This window comes from Phyllostomus hastatus, unplaced genomic scaffold (genome assembly GCF_019186645.2).
Source record: "Phyllostomus hastatus isolate PE091 unplaced genomic scaffold, TTU_PhHast_1.1 phas_contig_40, whole genome shotgun sequence".
Classification (NCBI taxonomy): Eukaryota; Metazoa; Chordata; class Mammalia; order Chiroptera; family Phyllostomidae; genus Phyllostomus; species Phyllostomus hastatus.
The window spans coordinates 77,393,416-77,405,736 of NW_025333872.1; the positions used below are offsets into that span (position 1 = coordinate 77,393,416).

Sequence of the window (12,321 nt, forward strand, 5' to 3'; positions counted from 1 at the left end):
TCATCAGTGAATTAACTCACCTCACTTATGTAGGTAGTTGTTCTCACAAAGTTGTTCAAGTAGCATCGGCATGCCTGTTCATTCACATTAAAGAAAACAAGAACCTAAGGTGTAATTTTATGGACTTCAGCGATATCCAAAAAAGAATATTTTTGAAGAAAATAAAAAAAAACATTTTACAGCATGTTAAATATAATGTATACATTATGGGTACCATATTTATTATAGACATAATTACGAGTTAAATCCCAAATGTTTGTTTGCCTCCAAAAAAGTAATAAGACGTTCTACTTACATGAATTTGGCCAACACAACACCATAGTAACTGTGAATCTGGAAAATTATTTTGTAAATCCCAGAAAAAAAGAAAGTCAAATATAATTCTTTCCAATTATACCCAAGCAACATAAAATTTGTAAACCGCATCACTATGGCTGCCTCACATCCCTTTTGGTACAAAAGGGGGATCAAATGGGTATCTAGATACGTAAATATAATTGAGTCCTTGCCTGCTTCATGTTTGAACTTCAGCCTAGCTCTCCTCTAATGATTTGAGTATTTCCTGTTGATTCCCTTTTTTTCTCAACATCAAGTTACATGGTCCATAAAAGAAGAGCTTTTTGATTTACATGAAACCTGATCACAGTACTACTAAAGTCCATTTGTTTCTATTAACGAGTGTATGCCTAATTACTGCCAACTAATTCCTATGGTTCCAAGCATGACACACAGCCAGAAATGACAATAATTTCTGACCTCAGAAGGTCACATACTCCTTCTTTGGAAAATTATCTGGAGTAAATCACACTCAAAATCCCTGTGGAATTATGTTTCATTCTATTTGTTACAATCTATTTGTTTACACCCACCTAGAGGCCTGGAATTCCATTACCTCTCAGAATGAGTTACATTCTCAGCTTGTTCATTGTTTGCAAATATCATAATTGGGTTATTTATTTCATTATTGCAAAGAAATTTAGGAACCTTACCTCTTTTTTGAAGGGAGGATGAGTAAATTTTCTTGGAAAGCCCGAAGGCTCTGGGCTCAAAAAGTCTTAGGTTCCAATTCTGGCCCTGAGCTTGAAAGGTCATGTCTCTTTGCACATGCATTTAAACTTTCAACTGTCTGTTTCCTTCACAGTCAAATGGAGATCACATCACTTACCTGGCAAGATTAAGAATTAGAGTTAACCTGCAAAGTGCCTGCCATACAGAAACTGCTTAATAAATGGTAGCTATTAGTCTGGTGTTTCAATTTGATAGTTGTGAGCTATATTTGTGTTCTCATAGGAGGTTATCCACAGTTCATAAAACACATTGACCCATATTGCGCCTCGATCCTCACTTTGATTCTATAGGATCGTGCATAGAAAAGAACCACCTCTATTATGTAGATGAGTTACAGGCTTAAATATTATGCATTTTGCTTCATGCCACACGATTGCTTGGGGAGAGCGGGGACCACTCAGTGACTCTGACCCCGATCACGGGTGTCTTTCTGCCCTCACAGCACGCTGCCCCCTCTCACCGCCCAGTCAGCCTTTCCTTCATGCGAGGTGACAGTCCAACTCTCCAAGGAGAATTCTAGTGTTAGATCATCTAAATGAAACCTACTGGGAAAAAATGTCCTTAATTTTAGCATTCGAGAATTCTGCAAATCTTATTCTTAAGAAAAATGACGAGGGTATCAACAACTTGAAGAGAGTTGATTAATAAGCATCTGATCTCGAGCAACCCCATGTTCTACGGCCACGCTGTCTAACATAGTGGCCATGAGGTACATATGGCCACTGAGCAACGGAATTGAGGCTTCTGTGACTGAGGACCTGAGTTTTGCATTTTATTTATTTTTAATTAATTGAATAGTAAATTTAAAATCTGACACTTGCTGCAGTTACTAGAAAACTGTTCAGTATGTTTTGAAACAACTTGAGTGTGTGAATTTACTTTTTCAGTCGCACATTTTATAAGTTGTCATAACAGATCAAGTATTTCTGATGAAAATTTAACATTTGAGTTGATATGTTCTGTAAGTATAATATATACACCAGATTTCAGAGACTTATGACCAGAAAAAAAGAATGTCAGATATGTTCTTCATAATTTTTAGTATTGATTTGCATTGAAATGATAATATTTGGGATATAGCGGGTGAAATAAAATGAAATTGCAACATTATTACAATTAAGGATATCAGTTTCTCTTTTAAAAACAGGACTACAAAAGCAATTTAAAGTAAACATGCAGCTGGCGTTCAGTTCCATTTGGCAGCACCACTCAACAGGAAATCCAATCACCTGCGTAGAGAAACTCACAGGTAATATCACTTCTCATTTTACCAATAAATTTTAGTTTTTGACTCATGCAAGTCTCAGATTCTTCATATTTACACTCTTTCAAGGATGTTCCTTTTTCTGAGGCAGCTAGACTGAACGCAAGGGCATGTGGGGACTTTTGGTGACGTGAAAGTGGAAGGATGGGCCTTAGGATTGTCCTAAAACAATCCTAAGGCTGACATGCTGCTTGATTTAAAAGCTGTGTTCAGTCTAATCCAGTTGGCCTCAAACATGTATTTGCTACCTACAAAGGGAAAAATAACGTGTTGCATGAAGGTTAATGGAAGCCAAAACACTGGCCTCTGGGGAGCTTGTCGTAAACCATTGCATCAGCGCCACCTGATTCTAGGTGATAAAATGTTGATTCCCGAATCCCAGTGAGGCCTGTTGAGTTAGACTCTCTGTATATGGTTATTCAGTATTCTGTGTGTTGAATGGCAATTCTTACGCCACTAAAATATGAGACCTATTGTTCCAAAGGGTGAGAGGGACATGAAACAAAGGTTGGATATAGTGTAAGTATTCTGCTAGAGGCACCGAAGCACTGACAGTGTGCCGTAGAAGACTGTCTAGCAGCAGGCCTTCAGACTGGGGCTGGAGCGCCACGCAGGAACTAGTCACCAAAGCAGGATGGGAGGAGAGCAGCAAGCAGAGGGTCTGAAGGAGCAGGGTACCTCATGGCATGTGTACTGACATGTAAGCAGTAGACTCTTACCGGCTCATAAGTATGACATGAGGCTAGGAAGAGTCTTAGATGCAATGCTAGTAACTTTGATCTTTAACCTGTAGGCCAGTTTTTTTCAGGTGAAGGTCTCACTGGTCGAGGTGGTAAGGGAGTGACGTGTAGCCTGATGACCCAGATATTCTGGCCAAGGGCCACTGCTATAAGCAAGATTTTAAACAAAGGAGTATTATGGCCAAGTCTATGTTTACAATTTTTTCTGTCTGACATCTATGATGGGGATGGGTTTAAGGAGGCAGCCCAGCATTAGGGCATGGCTAAACATCTAAATTGAGGTGGTAGTAAAGGGGATAAAAAGGAGGGAAACTCTGGGATAAATTTTTAAAAAGTGAACTTAGCAGGAATTTGTGTCTAATTGAACGCTGAGGCAAGAGAGAGTTTCAAGTGATTCCGAAGGTCCTGGCCCAACTAACTGAAAGGGTGTGAAGCCATTCACCGAGAGAGAACCTGAACTCAGCCTATTCCAATTTCAAAACTTTGCTTGGCATGTTCTTTTGAATGAGTCATTCTATGCAAAACCTGTTGACAGTCTTCAAAAAGAACCAATAAAGCCGTAACGTGGCTTTATGTATCACTCCGCAGGAACTGCATCAGGTTTTGCATTAATAAAATCTGTCCCCATATTACACTTACAAAGAAACCTATGTACTGTGAAATGCTCTTGGGATTTGAATCATATTATTGTCATGAAAATTCTGATATTCACATGCAGAAAGGTACCTTTAAGTACATTGCAGTGAGATTTTTTTCTAAGTTAGGAAGGTAGGAAAGAAAGGAAGAAAAAGAAAAAGAGAAAGAAAAGGAGGGAGGGAGGGAGAGAGGGAGAGGGGAAGGGAGGGAGGGAGGAAGGGAGGGAGGGAGGAAGGAAGGAAGGAAGGAAGGAAGGAAGGAAGGAAGGAAGGAAGGAAGGAAGGAAGGAAGGGAGGGAGGGAGGAAGGAAGGGAGGGAGGGAGCGGAAAGACATGTTAGTGATTATAAAAGATGCTGATTCTTACCAAATGAACTTTGCAAAGATTAAGAAAGCTTTTCATATTTGCTGGGCTTAAGCACTCATTGATTTTATGACTAGTTTCAAAATGTGTGGCTCCTTGAGGTAAAGAAATAGAACGCAATATTCTATAAAGATATATTAATGTAAATAAATGGAGATAAATAGGTTGGGTATGAGTATGATAGAGTATGTTGGGAAGAAATAAGCTTCAGACAAACAATATATAAAAAAATGCTTTGAAGGAAAACAGTTTCAGAGTCAAGTTGCCAAAATGACAATAATCTATGCAAATATTAGAAAGAAGTCACTACTAGTAAGACCAAGCAATAGTTTAAATATAATTTGTAAGGTTATCATCTTTTACTTGAGGACTGAATTGAACATGTGAGATATTCACAATTTGAGGAGAATTACAAGAAAATGTAGGAATTAAAAGCTGGAGGCTACAGAGAGCAGTAGAAGGAGCTCAGGAACTGGAATACGAAACTGGATTTAAACAATCCCAGCTCTTCACTTTATCATGTGTGTGACCTTGAGCAAATCACTTCACCTCTCTCCATCGTAGTCACCCCCACCCCAAAATGGGAGAAATAATATGAAGGATGGACCATATGCAGAAAGACAAGAACAATTGTGAGGTCTGAATGAGGTAATATCTGACAAAGCTCGTTGTAAACTCTAAAACCCAAATATGAGGCATTATTAAGTATACTTAAAACATACACACACACAGAGCAGCTCCAACTCATCCGTCATTGACTGTCATCAGCACTACAAACATTTACGTGCATACTTGTACATAGGACCCTGATCCAAACTTAGTATGTAGGAAGGTAGAAGATGCTGTTCCTCCCCTCCAGTTTCTAATTAATACTCAAGAGAGGGCATAGTATAAAAGATAAAGTAATAGATATAGAGAGAGATGGATACAATAGACAAGTAAATAAACAGCAAAGGAAGGTAATACAGGTCATATGCTCAGTAAATACTAGGAAAGTAGGCATTGTCACAACTCACAGGTGGGAGCAATGATTGTGGATTAAGAAAGTCTAAGATAACTTTGGGAGGAAGGCTGGGCTTCACTGAGGCGCGTAGGATGGCGGGGGCACTTATGTAAGCAGAGAGGAGGAAGGAAGGCATTGCAGGCAGGAGGCATGGTGTAAGCAAAGGCCCTGAGATTGCCAATGGTTTTTTAGAGGGAGGAAACGGCATGAACAGAGTGTAGAAGGAGATAAGGTTGGAACACAGGTTGTGCTGTGAAGCACAGTGACGTTCAGCCAGTGCACCCCAGCCGAGCTATACAAGTTGTCTGCAGCCAGGCCCGTTCTGATTGGTTGGTGCATGAGCCACCAATTATTAAATACCATTACCCCTGGGGATGAGGTTGTGTGGGCACAGAAGCCAAAGCAAACTCAGGTTAGGGAATGCCAAATTATGGAGTTCAGATCTTATCTTTTCAACATTTAGAGGCCAATTATGAGTTTTTAAACTGATGACTAAACTGCAAAAGGTGGTTATAGTGAGGTGAGCATGAGTGGGGGGAAAGAGACCATAGAATGGAAAACTAGTTAGAGGCTACGATGGAAGTTCTTGGTGAAGTAATGATAATCTAGAAGTAGGTGGTTTCAAGGGAAATGGAAGAGCAGCCCCGAATGTGCACGGACCATCTAACAAAGGGCCTGGGTCTTTCTTTCTGCAAACCCATGCCTAACCCAGTGCCCAACACTGAGTGAATACTCTGTGTGTTTATCAATAAAAGGAACTATGAAAACATTGTTAGGCTTGGAAACGTTATCATTTTGTTGCTTCTATAAACCCTTACATGTTATTGTCATTGTTGTTTCTATTCATGAAAGTTTGGTATTTTGTTGATTTGTGTGTGTGTGTGTGTGTGTGTGTGTGTGTGTGTTGAGAAAGGATAAAAAATGGGTTTCTTCATGGCCAAAAGTATTTGAAGACCACTACACCAAAATATTTTTTCTAAAAGTAAATAAAAAACCTTTCAAAATCAGTTTACAAAACACAAAATTCCATTAAAAGAAGAAAAGAAAAAAAACATTTACTTATACATATTTAGAAAATTTTCTTTGTTCTGCAGCAAATGTATTCACCTAGCCCTACAGCCAGTCTCAAGCTCATCTTTGAACCTCTTAAATATTCTCCAAAGACTTTCCCTTGGTTATATCTCTATGCAAATATATATTAGCAAATCCACAGTGTGGCACAATTGTCACCTTCCTGCAGATAACTCTGAAATATAGCATTTATTCAGGGTTGTCCTTTTCAAGGCTTGAAACCAGTTTTCTGGGGGGAAGGCCCTATTTGTCACATTTGCTACTATTTGTGGTGTAAATACTCCAAACTTCGCCCATTGCAAGCTATCCCCATGACTTCACTGAACACAGAAATGGAAAGATATGCACATTAGCACACATTACACAGTATTTCTACCATATAGATATGATAGAGACAAATAACCTCAAGAGCATATGTTACAGGAATGTGTAGCAAAATAACTAGGAAACAATGAGTTTTAAAGACTTCTTACCTTTAAAAATATATTTAATTGTAGGCTTATATAATGTCATTTTTTCTAACATCTGTGTCTAACAACTGGCTCACAGAACTTCACTCCAGCAAACCGGTGTCCTAGCTCGAGCTCTGCAGCAGGCTCTGATCCCACACAGTCTCTACCACCTGCTGAACAACTCTACCCGGATCTCTTCCATAAGAAACCACAAACTTAACATACCAAAATCTAAATTCACTTTCCTCTTTGAATGTCCTTTGTGCACACTTCTCCTCCCCTCTTGACTTCCCTATTTCTATTAATGGTGCCTCCAAAAGCCATCTAATCAGTTGCAAGTCTTGAAGGTTCTGCCTGTGTAATGTCCTTCAGACCTGCCCCCTCCTTTTCATTCAAATGAGGGTTACTGTCCTAGTCCGGACCAATGACCTGACCTCTTCCCTTCACCTTCTTCCCACTCTGATCTACCGGAGGATACTGTTAGGTTACTCTTCCAAATGCAGCTCTTCCATTACACCCACACACAAACCCCGCCCCCCCCCCCATCTGGCCTTCAAAGCTCTCCTTGCTCTGAGCAATCTAGGCAGCTCCTTGTTCCCAGTGCCTGCAGTATTCCTTGCGGTTCCTGATTGTGTGCTTATGATCACACTTTTCCCCTTCCACTGGAGTGTCCTTCCCCCATCGTGAAAAAAAGTCATACCTTATATTCAAGGCTCCATTTATAGGGCAATGAAACCGTGCAGGTTGTTGTTTTAGGAATATGTAAGTTTATGAGAATCAGGAGGGTGAAAACACAGAGGAAATGCCAAACCTGGGAACTATTTATTTGGTCACGATCTCACATGGAGACTCTAGGAAACACTGCACTTCTCTCATGCTTATTACTAAAAGGCTTACTGTGAGTCAACATGAGGTTTCTCTCAAACCCATAGATTTCAAGTATACATGCTCCACCTATCTATCTTTCCTCAACTGAAATGATCAAGAATTGCCTGTGTTTTCAATATTTGGTGTTTACTGCAACTATTTCCTTCTTAATGCTCTGAACCAAATTGCATTGAGAGGGTGGGGGAAGGTGGAAGGTTAGAGACACAGAGTCCCTAAAGCCTGATCTGTCACCGTCATTGATAAAACTCATTTATTTCTGGTACACTGATCACAGGTATTAAAGATCTACCACATGCATGGGATTTCTCAGCAGTCAGAAGCAAACAAGTTGGAATATGTATCTTCTATACATCTTTCTTCCATCAGCTCTTCCCCAATGTTTAGAGTAAAATAAAATGCTTTAAGTGCTTGCTTTCCCAAGGAGAATCATAATGATAACTAGCAAGTGATTCCTTTTCTTCCAAATTTCATATGTGAGGCTGTGATTTAGTAGTAAAGGACAAACGAGTAGGCCGCCATAGCCCTGTGGTCACGTGGCACCTACTTTCCTACCAGGAAAGGAATTTCCTAGGAATTTTCTTGAGTTAATTTGGATTCCTGAGAGCCTGAATCCTTAGCCCAGGAGAGGTGAAAGAAAATGAAGTAGGGAAAGGTGGTAAGAGATGACTGGCAGAGGTAAAAATGTATTGAACCATCCTGCCCTCACTCTAATAGCAGGACTTCCAAACAGGGGTCTGGAAACCTCTTCCACCATAGCCATTTAGGTACTTGTCTAAAATGCAGATTCTTGGCCCTGCCTCAGACCTACTGAGTCACAGTCTCTAGGGGACTCCCTGGGACTGTGCAGGTGGAGGATCACGTTTTGGTGTTGAACAACTATGGCCTGCAGACTTGATACGGCCTTTGAACTAAAAATTGTCTTTACAGTTTTAAAGGGTTGATTAAAAAGAAGGAAGGAAGGGAGGAAGGGAGGAAGGAAGGAAGGAAAGAAGGAAGGAAGGAAAGTAGGAAGGAAAGAAGGACAGACACTGGAGAAAGAGTAGGCAACACAGCCAACAAAGTCTGAAACACTTATAATCTGGCCGCTTTGCAAATAAAAGCCTGTGTCTAAAGTTAGCCCTGTCTTAGCCCTGCCACAGCTAAAATAACTGATGCACTTTTTTTTTAAATTGAGAGTAATGAAAAATATATAAAGTCATCTAAAAACGTGTTTGTAATATATGTGGATAAAAGAAATGTAGATAGTTACAGTATACATTCTACAATGTTTTTGAAAAAATAAATTTTATACACATGAGAATTTATGGTAACCCCTTATAGTCTATCCTTCCATATAATTATCAGGTGGCAATGTATCCCAAATTAGCCTAGCAAGAATTATTGCATCTATGTTCTTTATTGGACTAAGCTTGTCCCCATATATATTTTTGTCACACATATGAGGAAAAATGTACACCAATATCCCAAAATGTCTGGGGAATGAAAATACTATAAATTCTCAAAACGAAACATAAGAACATGATGCACAAAGGGAATACAGGAATGTGGTATCTTTCTACTTAAAAGGAGTTAAGAATCATAGAGCAGTTTTAACTCCTAAGGATCTTGGGAAAGAGGCTATGAACTCACTTTGGGAGGGGTTCGGATATTCTCACTGTGGTGAAGAGGCTCAGTGTTTGAGAATCATGTCAGTTAGAGTCATAAAGTAATCCCAAAGACAGAATGCAATTCTTTAGGGGGGTGGTCTTTAGATATATTTTTAAATGTGTTTATTTTTGATGTGGAGAAACTTTATTACAGAACCTAGAAATAAATACTGGCTTTGAAAATATATAAACTTAGAAGTGACTTGTCCTTTAGAATTGTGCACTGAAATACCTCACAATAATTTTGTGTCAGTGTTGTTTTTTCTTATGAAGAAAGGAATGTTAAAACCTTACTAGCAACTAACATTTTTGATAAGTATTTAGACTACATTTCAATTTTTAAGAAACAAAGTTTAAACACCAAAGTCTTGAAACCTAACACACTTCACTATTTAATAAAATTATGACTCATTTCAGTAAGAAAATGCTTTTTTAGTAAGAAAAATGCTTTCTGAGCTAAGTTTGAACTGCCGGGGCACATGGGACACCCACAAACCCAGTCAGCAGAAGTCTCAAACTCCTATAAGATTAAAGGAAAAATAAATTAGTGTGTACAGAGAATGAAAAAAAAAAAATCCCCAATGGTACAAGTGTATAAACGGAAGTAAAACTAAAACTCCCCTAAAATCCCCCAATCATCAATCCTTATAAATTCAGCACTTATCTTCTCCCTTTACTTCTTAGGGAGCCCCTAGTTAAATGGACATAAAAGTCTTGGGTGATTTTTATCTAGTAAAACAGTCCTCCAACTACACTAAGCGTGGATGCGGACCTCCGTATTACAAATTGTTTAACTCGCAAAACCACGGATGCAAACGTGGGGTTTTCTGAGTTCTGCTGGGGGCGGGTTGTCTGGGACCCGGTGGATTTTGCAGGTGTGTGATCCAGGGCGCGCACTCCCAGGGCTGTGCAGAGGCAGAGGCGTGCGGTGGGCGCTGTCTGGGCTGGGCAGGGTGGGTGGGGCCGGGCGTGCGCCCGGGAGAGAGTGGAGGCCCGGTGACGGTGCGGAGGTGGCGAGTCAGCTCCAGGATCTGTCTAGGTGGGGAGTCAAAGTTCCGCCGGAGTGTTCCACGAGTGAGCGGTGATCGCTCCAGTTCCACTCGAAATGTGTGCCCTTTGTCACTAACGAGTTAAATTAGAGATGTTCTTTATTTAAAAAATATTAAAAAGGACCTAGTCAAACGTCCCACGAAAACATATGCTCCCATTCCCTATCACTACCACCCCCGCCAAAGTCCCCCGTCTTCAGAGAGCTGAGTTTTAAACCCGGCCTCAAACCCAGTCCCTAATGCGGGAGTCGCCCCCCAGCCGAAGTGCGCCCCCGCTGCCGCCCCCGCAACGGTGAGTCAGAGCCCAGTTCTGGTTCTGGTGCCCCGGAGCGTCCGGAGTGCGGCGGCCCCAGCGCGCGCTGGCGCGGGCCCTCGCGGCCCGAGCCGGGGAGCGGGGTTTCCGCAGGAAAAGGCGCCGCCGCGGACCCCGGCCACCCCTCCTTAACCCCGGGCTCCCCGCCCGCGCGCTGCCCAGGCCTCGAGGCGCGCCCGGCTCCGCGCGGCGGCGCGAGAACCGAAGGGGAGCGGCGGCCGGGCCAGCCCGGCAGCGGAGCGGGCGGCAGCCCAGGCGACCGCGGAGGCGGCGGGCAGGGCGCGTGCGCACTGCAGGGGCGCCAGATTTGGCGGGAGGGGGAGTGTCCAAAGCCCTTTGTTTGATGGCATCTCTGTTTACAGAGTTTACACTTTAATATCAACCTGTTTCCTCCTCCTCCTTCTCCTCCTTCTCCTCCTCCTCCTCGACCTCCTCCTCCTCCTCCTCCTCCTCTTTCTCCTGAGAAACTTCGGCCCGGCAGTGCGGAACGTCGCTGCGCAGCCGGGGAGGGACGTAGGCAGGCGGCGGGCAGCGGGAGGCGGCAGCCCCTTGCGGTCCCCGCAGCTCCCGGCTGAGCCCGGCGCCCGCCTCGCCATGGCCCGCAGACCCCGGCACAGGTAACGGGGAGCCCGGGCGGGCGGCTGCAGGTGGGGGCACGCGGGGCGCCAGACTCCTGGAGAGCAGGTGGGAATTCGTTCCCGGATCTTGTGCGGGGCTGTCAGATCGTGCGAGGACCTAGAGCCACTGCCTCCGCAGCAAAAGCCGCTGGAAAGACTGATGAATGAAAGAGTCTGTGCAGGAAATATATCAGGATGTCGGGAAGCACGCCCTGCGGCTCATTTTACAAGTTGCACGGGGATATGTTTCTGTCTAAGGGAGGAAAAGCAGCACGTTCCAGCCGGGGGCAGAGTGGTGCCCACCAGCCCCTGGGAGCCGACTAGGTCCCTGGCTTGATGCCGCGGCTGTCGGCGAGGGAGTCGCAGCGTAATTGCTGGATGCACTACGATTTGTTTGGACTTGGAAATGCAGAGCATATGGCAGATATAGAGAAAATGCCGGGTTGCTCAGTAGCTGCAGGTAGTTTATTTAGGTTTCATTCATTCTTTATGGACTTGAACATGAGCGTCAGCTGACAGGCGGCTGGGAAAAGAAAGATTTTAGGGGAGGAAAAGAATCACTGTATTTGCAACATTTTTTTAAGCTCTGGTTTTGAAGGTTGTAATCCTTATTCTCTGGGAGGCTATTTCTAATGCAAACATTGCACAGGCGCCCGCGCCGCACATGTCACCGCACTTGGGATGGGTGGATGAAGTTTCCTTACGTTTTGGCCGGCCGGAGGGGAAGGGGAACAGAAAAGGTGGGAAACACTTGTCCGAACTGTCAGTTGCTGGCGCTGCCCCTTCCAAACCCGTCTCTGAACTTCCCGGGCCGGACACGCCGGAGCTCCGAAAGGGCGGCGGGGTCCGGGGGCTAGCTGCGCGGCGCGTACGGTTGCCACTCTGCGGAAAGGGACGGAGGCGGGCAGCACCCAAGGCCGCTGCCTCGCAACCGGGACGCAATTCGCAGGGCTGGAGGTCCGCGCGCGGCGCGCACACGTGGACGTGGCTGAGGTCGCGGCTCCTTCCTGCACTCTGCTCGCACCACCTCAGGTCGCGGGGGCGGAGAAGGGGTGACCAGAGGGACCCTAGCGCAGAGGTTCTGGGATAAAGTCTCTAGGGGCACAGCAAACCCAACCTCTTTTCTCCTGGGTAGTTTGATGATCTTGTGCATGTTTTTGAACCGGCGGTCGCGGGACCCGGGGTAGCATTGGGAAGTTGCAAAGACCGTGG

The 12,321-nt window shown here is 43.6% G+C and overlaps 1 protein-coding gene across 3 annotated transcripts in view; it reads left to right on the forward strand.

Annotated features, from left to right (window-relative positions):
* Nucleotides 1-10,861: 10,861 nt before the first annotated feature.
* Nucleotides 10,862-12,321, forward strand: part of MYB (MYB proto-oncogene, transcription factor) — a 34,360-nt gene continuing 32,900 nt past the window's right edge. The window contains exon 1 of one of the 3 annotated variants that reach the window (XM_045843252.1): nucleotides 10,862-11,109. In XM_045843252.1, the coding sequence (XP_045699208.1) occupies nucleotides 11,087-11,109 (23 nt within the window). In that variant the 5' untranslated portion in view covers nucleotides 10,862-11,086. The remainder of the gene's footprint in view (nucleotides 11,110-12,321) is intronic. The other 2 variants (XM_045843250.1, XM_045843251.1) reach the window with 2 other exon arrangements.